The sequence below is a fragment of the Rhinoderma darwinii genome, chromosome 7 (assembly GCF_050947455.1).
Source record: "Rhinoderma darwinii isolate aRhiDar2 chromosome 7, aRhiDar2.hap1, whole genome shotgun sequence".
Classification (NCBI taxonomy): domain Eukaryota; kingdom Metazoa; phylum Chordata; class Amphibia; order Anura; family Rhinodermatidae; genus Rhinoderma; species Rhinoderma darwinii.
In genome coordinates this window covers 53,699,317-53,713,472 of record NC_134693.1, presented here as the reverse complement: position 1 = coordinate 53,713,472, position 14,156 = coordinate 53,699,317, and the positions used below count along the sequence as shown (strand labels likewise).

At 43.0% G+C, this 14,156-nt stretch overlaps 1 protein-coding gene across 2 annotated transcripts in view; it reads right to left on the bottom strand.

Annotated features, from left to right (window-relative positions):
• CRB1 (crumbs cell polarity complex component 1) overlaps positions 1 to 14,156 on the bottom strand; it is an 80,501-nt gene that overhangs the window by 38,860 nt on the left and 27,485 nt on the right. For both annotated transcript variants that reach the window (XM_075833376.1, XM_075833377.1), the window contains exon 2: positions 12,226 to 12,759. In XM_075833376.1, coding sequence (XP_075689491.1) covers positions 12,226 to 12,759 — 534 coding nt within the window. The remainder of the gene's footprint in view (positions 1 to 12,225; positions 12,760 to 14,156) is intronic.

Sequence of the window (14,156 nt, the reverse complement as noted above, 5' to 3'; positions counted from 1 at the left end):
TAATTGTAGATTGAAGCAGTAAGTGCAACAAATTTGTCACATCTTGGGCTGTCCATGCATCACAGAGTGAAATTTACGCCAGCTACGAGCTGATGTTGATTTCCGCTATAATTTCCGCTAGTTTCCTGGTGTAAAAAATAGTACGTAAATCGCGTGAGTGGTGCAAAATGGGAAGAAGTCGCAAATTATTGCACAACTACTGCGCACGGCAATATTTGCTACTTTTTAACGGCATAATACTGGAGTAATGCCGTTCTTAAATTCCCCTCTATATGTATCGTACCAGTCAAAGAGACACATTTTTTTACTTTGGTTTAGTTTCTGCATTCTAAAATAATATTGATATGCTATTAATAATAACTTTTCATGACCATTAAGAATGTAGGCATATTAACACGTGGCAGAATTTGTTGCCGAAATTTCTGAGATTGAAAATCAGTTCCATTCATCTGAATGTGGTTGTTTTTGCAGCAGCTGCACACGTTTCTGCAAGTTACATTCAGAGGAAATTAACTGATTTTCAGCAATACCGACGCTCTGACCCGGGATTCCACTCATAGAGGGAGCCCCTGTTGTCACTGTCCATATATGGACAATCTCGTCAGGGCCTCCTCCTAGACCAGAAACAGATTCCGCTCCTAGAGGGAAACTCTGACATCCCTGTCCATATATGAACAGTGACATCAGGGGCTCCTCCTAGACCACAATCCCCGACCACAGCGTTGGCAACTCTCTGGCTGGGAATTCCACTCATAGAGGATGCCACAATGATGGTGCTATCTACAGGGCATTGTGGCATTATCTACAGAGGGCTGTGTGGTACAATCTACAGGGGGCTGTGTGGCACCATCTACAGGGGGTGTGGCACCATCTACATGATGGTGTGTGGCACTATCTACAGAAGGCACTGTGGCAATATCTAAAAAGGGGGTGTGTGTCACTATCTACATAGGGTACTGTGGCATTATCTTTCAGAAGCAGTGAATGGCAATATCTACAGGGAGCAGTGTGTGGCACTATCTACTGGGGGCAGTGTAGCACTATCTATGGTGTTTTTTACGCTACCAGTAGTGGTCAGCACAAATCGCCAAGCCCTAGTGATAAAGTGAGACATCACCTGCCTGTATACAACCAGATATCCAGAGAGAGATACTGGACACCATATTAGTTGTCAGCCAAACTAGTGCAGACATTTTTGTTTGTTTATCTGTACTCAGAAATCCTGGGAAGAAAGCCACGCCTCATTAGCCATGCCCACCAGATAAGCCACGCCCACATTACATACCCACCAAAGAAGCCACACCCTAAGTGTCCCTGGAAAAAAAAAAAATGTTACATAGTTACATAGGTTGAAAAAAGACATAGGTCCATCAGGTTCAACCTTTCTCAATAAATTACCCGCCATTCATTGCTTGATTAATTATAACCCTCAATGCCATTCGTAAATAAATAGGCATCTAGCCTTTTTTTAAATGCTGACATAGTATCTGAAATCACTACCTCTTGGGGAAGGGCATTCCATAGCTTGACCACTCTAACTGTAAAGAACCCTTTTCTATATTGATGTCTGAAACATCTTTGTTCCACACGCAGTGGGTGTCCCCTTGACCTTTGTAGAGCCCTTGGAAGGAACAGATCATGTGCTAATTCCCTGTATTGACCACACATATACTTATACATATTAATAAGATTCCCTCTAAGACATCTTTTTCCAAGCTGAACAAGCCCAATTTTTCTAGCCTTTCATTGTAAGCGACACCTCCCATCCCATTTAATAATCTCGTTGCCCGCCTTTGAACCCTCTCCAGTTCTCCTATGTCCTTTTTACAATGTGGAGCCCAAAACTGAATTCCATTTTCTAGATGTTGCCTTACAAGGGATTTATAGAGTGGTAATATTACATTTGAATCCCGGGTTTTTATCTCTTTTTATACTTTTTATATGTAATCCTATTTGCTTTTGCAGCTGCTGCCTGACATTAAGTGCTGCTGCTTAGCTTATTTGTTACCAGAATACCCAGGTCCTTCTCTTGTTCCGTTATCCCCAGTTTTATTCCATTTAATGTATATGAATTAATGCTATTATTGCATCCCAAGTGCATTACTTTACATTTATTAACATTAAATTTCATCTACCATGTTTTTGCCTATGCTGTCAGCTTATCTAGGTCTTTCTGTAATATTTTAAAGTCCAGCTGAGTTTTACGTATCCTATGAAGTTTTGTATCGTCAGCAAAAACTGACACTTTGCTATCAATCCCATCCCCAAGGTCATTAATAAAGAGATTAAAAATAATTGGGCCCGCACGTGCTAGCATTCCGGCTATGTGGAAACAGGTCGAGGCCCCCTCGGTGCGCCTTTGGTTTCAGAAGATCCAGGAAGTGAAACGTATGGAGGAGCTTACTGCTTCCTTGCGGGACACTCATGATACGTTTTTGCGAGTATGGTCTACATTGGTAAGCTTTGAGAATTCTTCGGAGTATATTGATCTGCTGTCCCAATAGTGTGTAACTGAATGTACGTACTCCTCCTAAGGGACGTCAGCTAATGGGGTGGATGCTGAGGATAAGTCCCCCCTCTATACCCTTCTTCCCTTTCCCTCTTCCCTTCTCCTTTCCGCTTCACTCTCTTTCTTTGTATTCTCTATGTCTGTATAATTTTCATTTGTGCTCATATGTCATAACTGTATAGCAAAGAGTCGGGAAATGTTTTATTTCTCTGTAATTCACCTTTGATAAATGAATAAAAACAGAATTTAAAAAATAGATAAATAATTGGGCCTAACACCGATCCTTGTGGTACCCTGCTGCTGACTTCAACCCATTTTGAGTAAGTTCCATTTATAACAACTTTGTTTTCTGTCCCTTAACCAATTCTTTACCCACTTGCATACACGTTCCCCCAGTCCTGTGTCTGTAGCTTCAGAACAAGACTGTTGCGTGGAACAGTATCAAATGCTTTTGCAAAATCAAAATAAATCACATTTGCCGCATGACCAACATCCAGATTTGCACTATTGGCAACTATGGACTAAGTGCTGCATCTTGAGGTGCTGGCACAGGTGCCACAGGTGATGCTGGAGCGGATATGGCATTTAATCGAGACAATACGTTCTGTAACAGGTAGATTCTGGCGGAAAAGGTTGTCTAGATTGTTCTCGAGCCATGTAGGAAACTTCAGGCACAGTTATGTCACCGGGGTCCATGGCCAGAGGAAACTGTCACGGGGCCCATAGGATAATCTGTCACAGGGCCAGCAGAGGGTGGTGTGATCCACTTTATCACCAAGGGAATTGACATAGGGCTAAACAAGGGAGCGGAGTCTAAGGAAACTTGTATTCACCCTTTATTACCTATACAGGGATCTGGATTTTGCTGCAGGGAAACACAAGGTCGCTACTCCCAGAGTAGTCTCCCTTGGTGACGGCCAAAGTAACAGATGAAGTGCAAGTAAGCACGGTCCGGTACAGCAAAAGGTCAGGGCAGGCGGCAAGGTTTGTCATTGGTCTCTTAGCATGAGGTCAGGGCAGGCGGCAGGCAAGGATGGTCAAAGGTACAGGCAGAGGTCAAACATGGGAAATCCAATAAACAATAAAGCAGAAGTACTTTGCACGTGCTGGCCCTTTAAGAGAGCGAGAATCAGCGCGTAAGCACTTGGACCCAGAGTAGGACATTGGCGGCGTGGAGGGCACCAGATGCAGACCTCAAACAAGAGAAGCAGTGCCAGTCAGGAGAAGAACAACACTGGGAACAGGTAAGTAAAGCACAGTGGTGGGGAGTGGCAGCCATTATAGTGTGGAAATCCAGTCTTAATCACTGAAAGGATGTATGGACTTTACTGCAAGCCTCTAATAGTTAACAGCTGACATGCAGCTACGTATTCAGAATAAAGTCCCAACTTAGCAGTCAGAAGAGTAGTCCAAACACAGGTACAGGTCAAAGTGGCTGGACAACAAGTGCAATTCAGTGCACAATAAGAACGTCAGCTAGAGAGAATAAGAGAAACCTTTGCATGTACGTCTCATCTATCTTTTCTGCCATCATATCTCTGCACAGAAGTCAAATATAAAAAGAAAAAAGTTTTTTCATATCTTTTATTACCGCATATACTAAAGGGAGTTTTATACTTTTGTTCAAATAGGCCTCATTTAATAGAACTGCTTATTTAGTACATACCAATGAATCCATTCTCACAGTTGCATATGTCTGGCCCTATGCACAGGACCGTAATTTTTATCCGCAATTACTGATCTGTAATTGCGAATAAAAATACTGATCCATTAATTCCTATGGCCCACAGACACCTTCCCGTATATATTTACGAGTAAGTGTCCGGGCCGTAGAATGTCCCGCAAAAAATAGGACATGTCCTATTTTTTGAATTTGCGGACCGTTCTCCTTTACTTTATAAGGGGAGCACGGCCCACAAATGCGAGCGACAGTCCACGACCGTCCGTGCCCGCAATCACGGACCGTGCACACGGCAACGGCCGTGTGCATGAGGCCTAACCTTTGGATTTATTCTGCACATTGACTTGTGCTTGAGCCACATTGAACCATGTCAGCTCCATGAATTGTGCACCATACATACAAGGCTGACTTCCGCACTTAGAAATATGGATCTCACATAAAGAGCCTGAGTAGCCTGTAATAGTAGAAATTTTGTTTTCAGGATTTCATGAAGGATATGCAGAGTTTTACTATAAATTAATGAAATAAAAAAATAAGTATTGTACAATAGTAGAACTGACAGACCCTTGAAGAATTACTGTACTCGGGTGCCTTGCTTCTACAATAGTCATTCAATAATAATGTCCGTATATCTATACAAGCCCCAGACCCGCTTGTGACTCTTGATGACCTTAATGCAAAAAAGAGTCTAACAGCACCAGAATAATGAAGAGGTACGTCGCACGGGTGAATAAATCTGGTTCCTTGGATGTGCTGCCTGGATCTCTTTTTCTTGGTGATCTTAGTCTGGCTGAGTAGAACCGCAGGGCGTCCATGTGTTTCAGCCATAACACTGATGATAAAATGCAGCCATATTACAGCTATGTGAAACTGGCCTAATAGTCATGAAAAGTGTATAGGCCTGAACTTATCTTAAATGCTGTCTGATCAGTAGCAAACATGAAAAAAATCATGTCTGCAATATATATTTTATCATTTGAAATTATCATGATAATTATATCTAACAGTCTTAGGCCTTATTTACACGAAGAAAAATGTATACATTTTCCGCAGCTGAATTCACTTGTATTCCGCTTGTAAAATGTCTCCCTTTGTTTTCAATGGTAAACCGTGCAGTACGAATTTTCATAGTGCAGAATTGTAAACCAGCGGAAAAAAAGTTGTCACTTCTTGACACGGTTTGTTCTGTGTATTCCGTGTGGGAACATTGGCAAGTAGCCACATGACGATTATCGCCAGTTTTTACTGCAAAACAGAGGTCGAAATCCGAGGGTCAGCGTCAGATTTCTAATGCAGAATCTCGGCCAATTCCACACCAGATTTTTCTACATGAACATGTATGGCAGCACATAAGTGGTTACAGTTCTTAACAATTTGTACAGAATTCTTAAGAAAAAACCTCTGTGTAATTCCATACAAAATTGGGGGTAGAGAATGAGCCCATAGCATGCTATAGGCGCCGTATTACTGATACTGAATATGGAAATGTGCAAGTATTTGGAATTCAAGCAGAAAAACACAACAAGATTTAATAAATCAACGTTAGAATATTGTAATTCAATGGGGCCGTTCACACGGCCGTTGTTTCAACAGAGCGTGTGAAGGGTCCGTGGAAAAATAGGACATGTCTTATTTTTTTGCACTTCCCGCCATCGACTCTAGTCTGTGGGGGATGCGTGATAACGCCTCCCGCAGGAGTGCAGCACGGATGCACCTCGGACGTGAATAACTAGTTTTTCCCCGTTCGAGGTTTCATACTCTCGTGTGAATCTAGCCTAAGACTAAAAACAAAGTTAACAATCTCTAACACATATCAGGTATCATGTATGTCTATAATAATAGTAATAAAACATCGAAAAATTTAAATCAAGGATTTTATACATGTAAAATGAGGCCCCAGATGAAGCTACTATAATTATATTATGGAATTGTATTCTGAGCAATTCCCTAACATTATATCATTATTGATCTACTCCTTTTATAAGTGTTTCTGATCATAAGCATGCAGGGAAATTACTTCCATGCAGCAGAATAAAGGCTTCAGCTGTGGGCCTGGTCCCTGCCGCCTATGTAATATGGCATACCTTGAAGCATGCCACATCTTTTCTCACAGGTTTTGAAAACTTGTAAAAAAAAAAATTGGAGCATAGTCCAATGCATGCCATTTTATGTTGAACCCCTATTTGACTCCATATAAAATCGAACAACAAGAGTTTTGGAAGCCCAGTAGATGGTGGCGGGTATCGCTATAATTAATAGTATTGACTGATTGCCGAATCGCAAAAAAATACCTTTTTCCCACTCTACCTAAAGAATCATTGTTTATATACTATTAATAAAATATAACCTTTAATGTTTGCATTTAAACTAAAGCACATTTAGAATGAGTTGCCATTGGCTCTGCGGTAGCTATGTCGATCTCTTCACTATGGCAGTAAGAACACACTGTGGCTATTGCCTATCATGCAGTATGTTTCACCTGGGGTGCGTTTGCAGATTGAATCCCATGGCTAGTAAGCAGAGCTTCTTTGGCAAAAACTAAAAACATTCAAGGCCCCCTACCGTCATTTTTTGCTGCAGATACGACGTTTTCACGGGTATCTTGGGCAATAGTGTGGTCGGTGCTATTGCCCCAGGTACCCCTGAAGATGCTGTATCTACTGTGAAACAGGTGTAGAAGCGCTTACCCGAGTGCTTTCCCTATTCGGCAGCGATAGCCTTTTTATGTGAGCCCGTCTGCAGGCATACTAGTATTTCCTTTTGCAGCTGAAGAGGAAAGGCACTCGTGTAAGCGCTTCTGCCAATTCGTTTTAGCGATCAGTGGGGGTCTAGGCACCTGGACCCCTACAGATCAAAACTCTCACCTGTCACTATGAGAAGTCAAAAGTTTGTTGTAATGACCGTTAGGCTGGGTTCGCACGAGCATGTTACGTCCGTAATGGACGGAACGTATTTCGGCCGCAAGTCCCGGACCGAACATACTGCAGGGAGCCGGGCTCCTAGCATCATAGTTATGTACGACGCTAGGAGTCCCTGCCTCGCTGCAGGACAACTGTCCCGTACTGTAATCATGTTTTCAGTACGGGACAGTAGTTCCACGGAGAGGCAGGGACTCCTAGCGTCTTACATAACTATGATGCTAGGAGCCCGGCTCCCTGCACTGTGTTCGGTCCGGGACTTGCGGCCGAAATACGTTCCGTCCATTACGGACGTAACATACTCGTGTGAACGCAGCCTAAGTCTTTAAAATTAACTAAACTCACTATTTATGTATGGAAGCATTGTTAATAAGTTACAGTAATGTTTCTCAGCATAAATAGCGAGTTCTTAACATCACATATGCCAAAGTATTAATAATTTGAATTACTGCAAAACACGTACTCCTAGACTCAAAATACTCCTCAAAAACGCTGATATGAGTATTTTAACTCTGCTGGAAAATATGTAGTGTGACATCTGTTTTTCTCAATTCGGACTAAAGCTAAGGCACCATATTATGTACATAAAGTTTGATATTCAGAGGGGATAAAAATAATAGTAAAAGTATAGTATAATGTACAACACATTCTAAATACTCTATTTCTCGCATTGATTGTTCTCCTGTGTTTGCAAATTAAATTTTGGGTGAAAATGAAAAGAGAAGGTTGCGAGGTCTTCATGCAAAACCTGCAGTGCCAATCATAAGAGAACAAGAGGACATCTGAGCTTTGCAAACAGCATAGCACAATCTTTTTTTTTTTTGTATTAGGTATTTTTACTGCTTTGGTTAATAAAGCTGACAAAATAGCTAAATTTGGTGAATATTTACAAAACTCAAATGTCTTCTGACAATATATACTAATCCTTCTCAATGAATTATCATATCATCAAAAAGTTAATTTCTTTCGGTAATTCAATTCAAAAAGTGAAACTCATATATTATATAGATTCATTACCCAGTGATCTATTTCCAGCATTTTTTTCTTTTAATGTTGATGATTGTGAATCTTGATGAACATGTGACTTTTTTCAACCGTACTAACTATGTAACTATGATTATGGCTAACAGTTAATGAAAACCCAAAATTTAGTGTCTCAGAAAATTAGAATATTATATAAGCCCAATTTCAAAAATGATTTTTAATACCGAAATGTTGTCCTACTGAAAAGTATGTACAGTATATGCACTCAATACTTGGTCAGGGCTCCTTTTGCATGAGTTACAGCATAGGTTCTCCAGCACCTGGGCAAAGATTCAGATTGGCGCTCCCCCCCAACTTATTTCCTTCCCCCTCGCCATGTTTGCTTTCTCTACCAATCAATGAGGTGTAATTTTTTTCACTTTTTTTTTTAAATGTAACTCGAGCATAAAAGCATTTCTACATGCGATATAGTTATATAAGGGAGTTAACATAAAAATAAATTAAATTAAAAGAAAATAAATTAAAGAGGCCACACACAGCCCCCTGTAGATAGTGCCACACACAGCCCCTCTGTTATAAATAGTGCCACACACATCCCCCTGTTGTAGATAGCACCACCCACAGCCCCCCCTTGTAGATCGTGCCACACAGCCCCTCTTCTAGATAGCGGCACACAGCTCCGCCTTGTATATAGTGCCACACAGCCCCCCTTGTAGATAGCTGCACACAGCCCCCCTTGTAGATAGTGTCACACAGCTCCACTTGCATATAGTGCCACATAGCCCCCCTTGCATATAGCGCCACACAGCCCCCCTTGTAAATAGCGCCACACAGCCCCCCTTGTATATAGAGCCACACAGCCCCCCTTGTATATAGCGCCACACAGCCCCACTTGTAAATAGCGCTACATAGCCCCCCTTGTATTTAGCGGCACACAGCCCTATCTTGTAAAAAGCGCCACACAGCCCCCCATCTTGTATATAGCGCCACGCAGCCCCCATTGCATATAGCGCCACACAGCCCTCTTGTATATAGAGCCACACAGCCCCCCTTGTCCATAGTGCCACACAGCCCCGTTGTAAATAGCGCCACACTACCCCCTTGTAAATAGCACCACACTGCCCCCCTTTTAAACAGCAACACACAGACCCCCTTTGTAAACAGCGCCACACAGCCCCCCCTTGTATACTGCGCCACGCAGCCCCCGCATGTAAACACCGCCACATAGCCCCCTGTAAACAGCGCCACATAGACCCATTGTAGTTAGCGCCACACACAGCCCCCCTTGTAAATAGCACCACACAGCCCCCCTTGTAGATGGTGCCACACACAGCTCGCTGCCCCCATGTAAATAGCACCACACTCCCCCCTTGTAAATAGCACCACACTCCCCCCTTGTAAATAGTGCCACACTTCCCCCTTGTAAATTGAGCCACACTCCCCCTCCTCGTAAAAAGCGCCACACTTCCCCCTTGTACTTAGCGCCACACTGTAAACATAGCGGACAGCGGTAGCCTACCCCTACCACTCTCCGCCCTGCCTGAAGTGACTCACTGGAGGCGCCGAGGTCATGCGGCGCAGGCGGCGTCAGAGTTCCTTCTGACTAGGGTCAGTGACAGCCCAGGAGTGGACCAGTCCAGTCACCTGACCTGAGTCAACTGACCTCATGTCACTGACTGGTCCACTCCCGGGCTGTCACAGACCCCAGTCAGATCGCCGCCGCATGAACTCCTGGCTCTTCCTAATGCATATGCATCGCCTGCCCCCCCTAGCTAAGCCCCTGATTACTGCATCAATGCGGTGTGGCATGGAGGCAATCAGTCTGTGGCAGTGCTGAGGTGATAAGGAAGCCCAGGTTGCTTTGATAGCAACCTTCAGCTCGTCTGCATTGTTGGGTCTGGTGTCTCTCATCTTCCTCTTGACAATTTAGATCAGGCGAGTTTTCTGGCCAATCAAGCACAGTGATCCTGTGGTTATTAAACCAGGTATTGGTACTTTTGGCAGTGTGGACAGGTGCCAAGTCCTGCTGGAAAATAAAATCAGCCTCTCCATAAAGCTTGTCAGCAGAGGGAAGCATGAAGTGCTCGAAAATGTCCTGGTAGACAGTCTCGTTGACTCTGGACTTGATATAACACAGTGGACCAACACTGTTGCTCAGTGTCCAAAGTCCTGTTTTCAGATTAAAGTAAATTCAGCATTTCATCTGGAAATCAAGGTCCCAGAGTCTGGAGGAAGAGTGGAGAGGAGTCAATCCAAGTTGCTTGCAGTCCAGTGTGAAGTTTCCCCAGTCAGTGATGGTTTGGGGAGCCATGTTATCTGCTGCTGTTGGTCCACTGTGTTATATCAAGTCCAGAGTCAAATGCAGTCATCTAACAGGAACTTTTAGAGCACTTTCATGCTTCCCTCTGCTGACAAGCTTTATGGAGATGCTGATTTCATTTTCCGGCAGGACTTGGCACCTGCCCACACTGCCAAAAGTACCAATACCTGGTTTAATAACCCCAGTATCACTGTGATTGATTGGCCAGCAAACTCGCCTGACCTAAACCCCATCGAGAATCTATGGGGTATTGTCAAGAGGAAGATGAGACACCAGACCCAACAATGCAGACGAGCTATAGGTCGCTCTCAAAGCAACCTGGGCTTCCATAACACCTCAGCAGTGCCACAGGCTGATCGCCTCCATGCCACGCCGCATTGATGCAGTAAATTCTTGCAAAAGGAGTCCTGACCAAGCATTGAGTGCATATACCGTACATACTTTTCAGTAGGCCTACATTTCGGTATTAAAAATCATTTTTGAAATTGGGCTTATGTAATAATCGAATTTTCCGAGACACTAAATTTTGGGTTTTCATTAACTGTTATCTATACTCGTCATCAACATTAAAAGAAAAAAATGCTGGAAATAGATCACTCTGTGTGTAATTATCTATATAATAGGAGTTTCACTTTTTTGCATTGGATTACTGAAATAAATTAACTTTTTGATGATATTCTAATTCATTGAAAAGGACTAGTATGTATAAATATAATATATATGTATATATATATATATATATATATATATACACACTAAGCCTATTGTTGAATGTCTAAATCTGTTCATCATGTTCTATCTAAAGTTGGCAATTCATTCATATCAATGTAGCAAGTTGGTTTATACTTACATTGCAATTAATATAGTTCTTATATGTTAACATAGCGGAGCAGCAACAATATTAGTAGTCATATTCTGATATAACCATCTAAATCTGTTCATGTCTATATAGCTGAGCAATAATACATCATGTGGGTATGAGTTGCGATCATTCACTGCTGGGTGATACTGGTAACCCACACAGTTTTTGTTTCCTTTTATTGTTTTTTATCTCTTCTCTTCTACACCTGTGTTTTCAATATTTCTAAGCCATGTACCCCCTACTGAAACAAATTACATAATATTACCCCCAAGGTTATGATCATACACTGTGTTGCCTATCAAAAGCCTAGCATTATCACAGTCTTACTACCCCCTAGAGACATGTGCTCCCTACAACACGTACAGTTGAGAGTCTACATTATAGGCTATGCCAGGTGACATTTTTTTTACCTGCTTATATCTAAAGGAAGAATAATTGCGCAGAATAAACCTAGGCAATTTTTACCAGGACTAGGTGGCAAAAGTTTTACAAGATTGGTGAATAATATTAAATAATGTATTAATCCTCCGATACCAAGAATCACATCTACATTTGATAATACAACATATTTGTAATTTATTTATATTCTACTAAGAAATAAAATCTATTTCACAAGTTCTAATAAAAGGTAAGGTAAGGTTTCTAGGAAAATGAAATTCCTCTTTTTCCCATTATTTGTCTTGAACTATTCCTAAAGTGATGTTACTAGAAATTCTTGTGAGAACAATATCGATTTTAACCCCTTGTGTATAGTAGCAATGTAGCCATCACTCAACAGTCATGTTTTGTGGACAGGTGAGTGAAAAAGTGTAGGTCATGATATCATATCTGAATCCTTGCACATGAACTCTTGCCTGACATCCTGTTAGATCAGGCTGGTTAGCTCATGAAGTGGACATGACTGATCAAGTATAATGCTATACATAAGGTACTAGAAGTAGGTGTTAATACCTGTATACTTAGGTGGACAAACACAGCTGTAACTCCCAATCTGGTTCAGGCAAGTGCCTCCATGTTGGCAGGGCTGAGAGATACATTCATTGACTTCAATGTCACATAAAGCCCCTTGAAATCCAGGAACACAGTAACATGCTTGTCCATTCCCCCTTTCCCTACATACAGCTCCATTTTGGCATGGATTCCAAAGGCACTCATCTTCCGGAGTCTCACAAAACGTCCCCTTGTAGCCTACAGCACAAAAGCATGTGGAGCCTCTGTCGGAAACGTAACACTGTCCTCCATGTCTGCACAGATTTCGAAAGCATCTTTTCATCGGTATTTCACAGTGTCGTCCCTTGAATCCTGCAGGACAGCGGCATTCGTAGGTCTCTGTGTCAAGGGTAACCTGGCACGTGGCATTTTGTGGGCAAGGATTTGAGAGACATGGATCAGATAATCTCTCACAGGCTTTTGAAGATAAGCAAGGGAAGTCTTCCTTGCACGGAGGAGAAGAACAATGTGTTGTGTTCCTAGAGCATAGAATACCTGGAAAACAAAAGACATGTTGAATAGGATATGGCACAAACTCGCATATTAATAGCATAATAGCGCAAAAAAACTCCAGGGCATCATAATTCATGCAAAGCACTCACTAATGTTCTCCTTCTGGACTATTCTTGGTTTTTGGGTTTATTTAATTTTTTTACTAATACCTGGTTCCATTGGTCGTTCATTAATTCTGTTCCTGAATCCTGACTGAATCAAAATGTGCTTTTCTGCTTCCCTAAGCATGGCTGGTGGTTTAGTTAGTGAATACACAATGTACCGCAAGGTGTAATAATGAGAAGCTACAAGTAAATGATGGGTTGTGACAATTTACTACTTTTGTTGGTTTTACTTGCTAGTTATTATTTGGGTACTATCAGGTGCGTAACTAGGAAAGACTGGGCCCCATAGCAAACTTTTGACTGGGCCCCCCCCCCTCCCCTGCGTGTCACACAACCCCCCCGTGTAGATAGTGCCTTTTTTACAGACCCCCCTGTAGATAACGCAATACAGCCCCCCCCTGTAGATAACGCCATACAGCCCCCCTGTAGGTAACGCTATACAGCCCCCTCTGTAGATAGCGCAATACATCCCCCTGTAGATAACGCCATACAGCCCCCTCTGTAGATAACACCATACAGCCCCCTTTGTAGATAGCGCCATACAGCCCCCTCTGTAGATAACGCCATACAGCCCAACCTGTAGGTAACGTCATACAGCCCCCCCTGTACGTAACGCCATACAGCCCCCCTGTAGGTAACGCCATAGAGCCCCCCCTGTAGGTAACGCCATACAGCCCCCCCTGTAGGTAACGCCATACAGCCCCCCCTGTAGGTAACGCCATAAGGCCCCCCCTGTAGGTAACGCTATACAGCCCCCCTGTAGGTAACGCCATGCAGCCCCAACCCCCAAAAAAAATCCGACCTATAGTGTGTCCTACAAAAGACATGTATCCCCTATCCAGAGGATAGGGGATACATGTGTGATCGCTGGCAGCAATAAGGAGAACAGGGGACCGAAAGTTCCCCGAAGTTCTCCATGACTAACCTCTGACTTCCGGAGTCTGTGCAGCTCAATAAAAATGAAAGTGCGACCGGCGCTCCATTCATTTCTACAGAGCTGCAGACAACCCCCTGGAAGTCCAAGGTTTGTGATGTAGAACTTCAGGGGACTTTCGGTCCCCCGTTCTCCTTATCGCTGCCAGCGATCACACATGTATCCCCTATCCTATGGATAGGGGATACATGTCTTTTGTTTAATGGAAGAGCGGGGAGATACCTCCCTGCTCTGCCGTAGTGTTTAGTGGCGTCGCGCTGAAGTAGCCATAGCGGCTGCTAGCGGAGCCTCCGGCCATGGTGGGGGCCCGTGCCGGCGGGCGACACAGCCCCACTCATGCC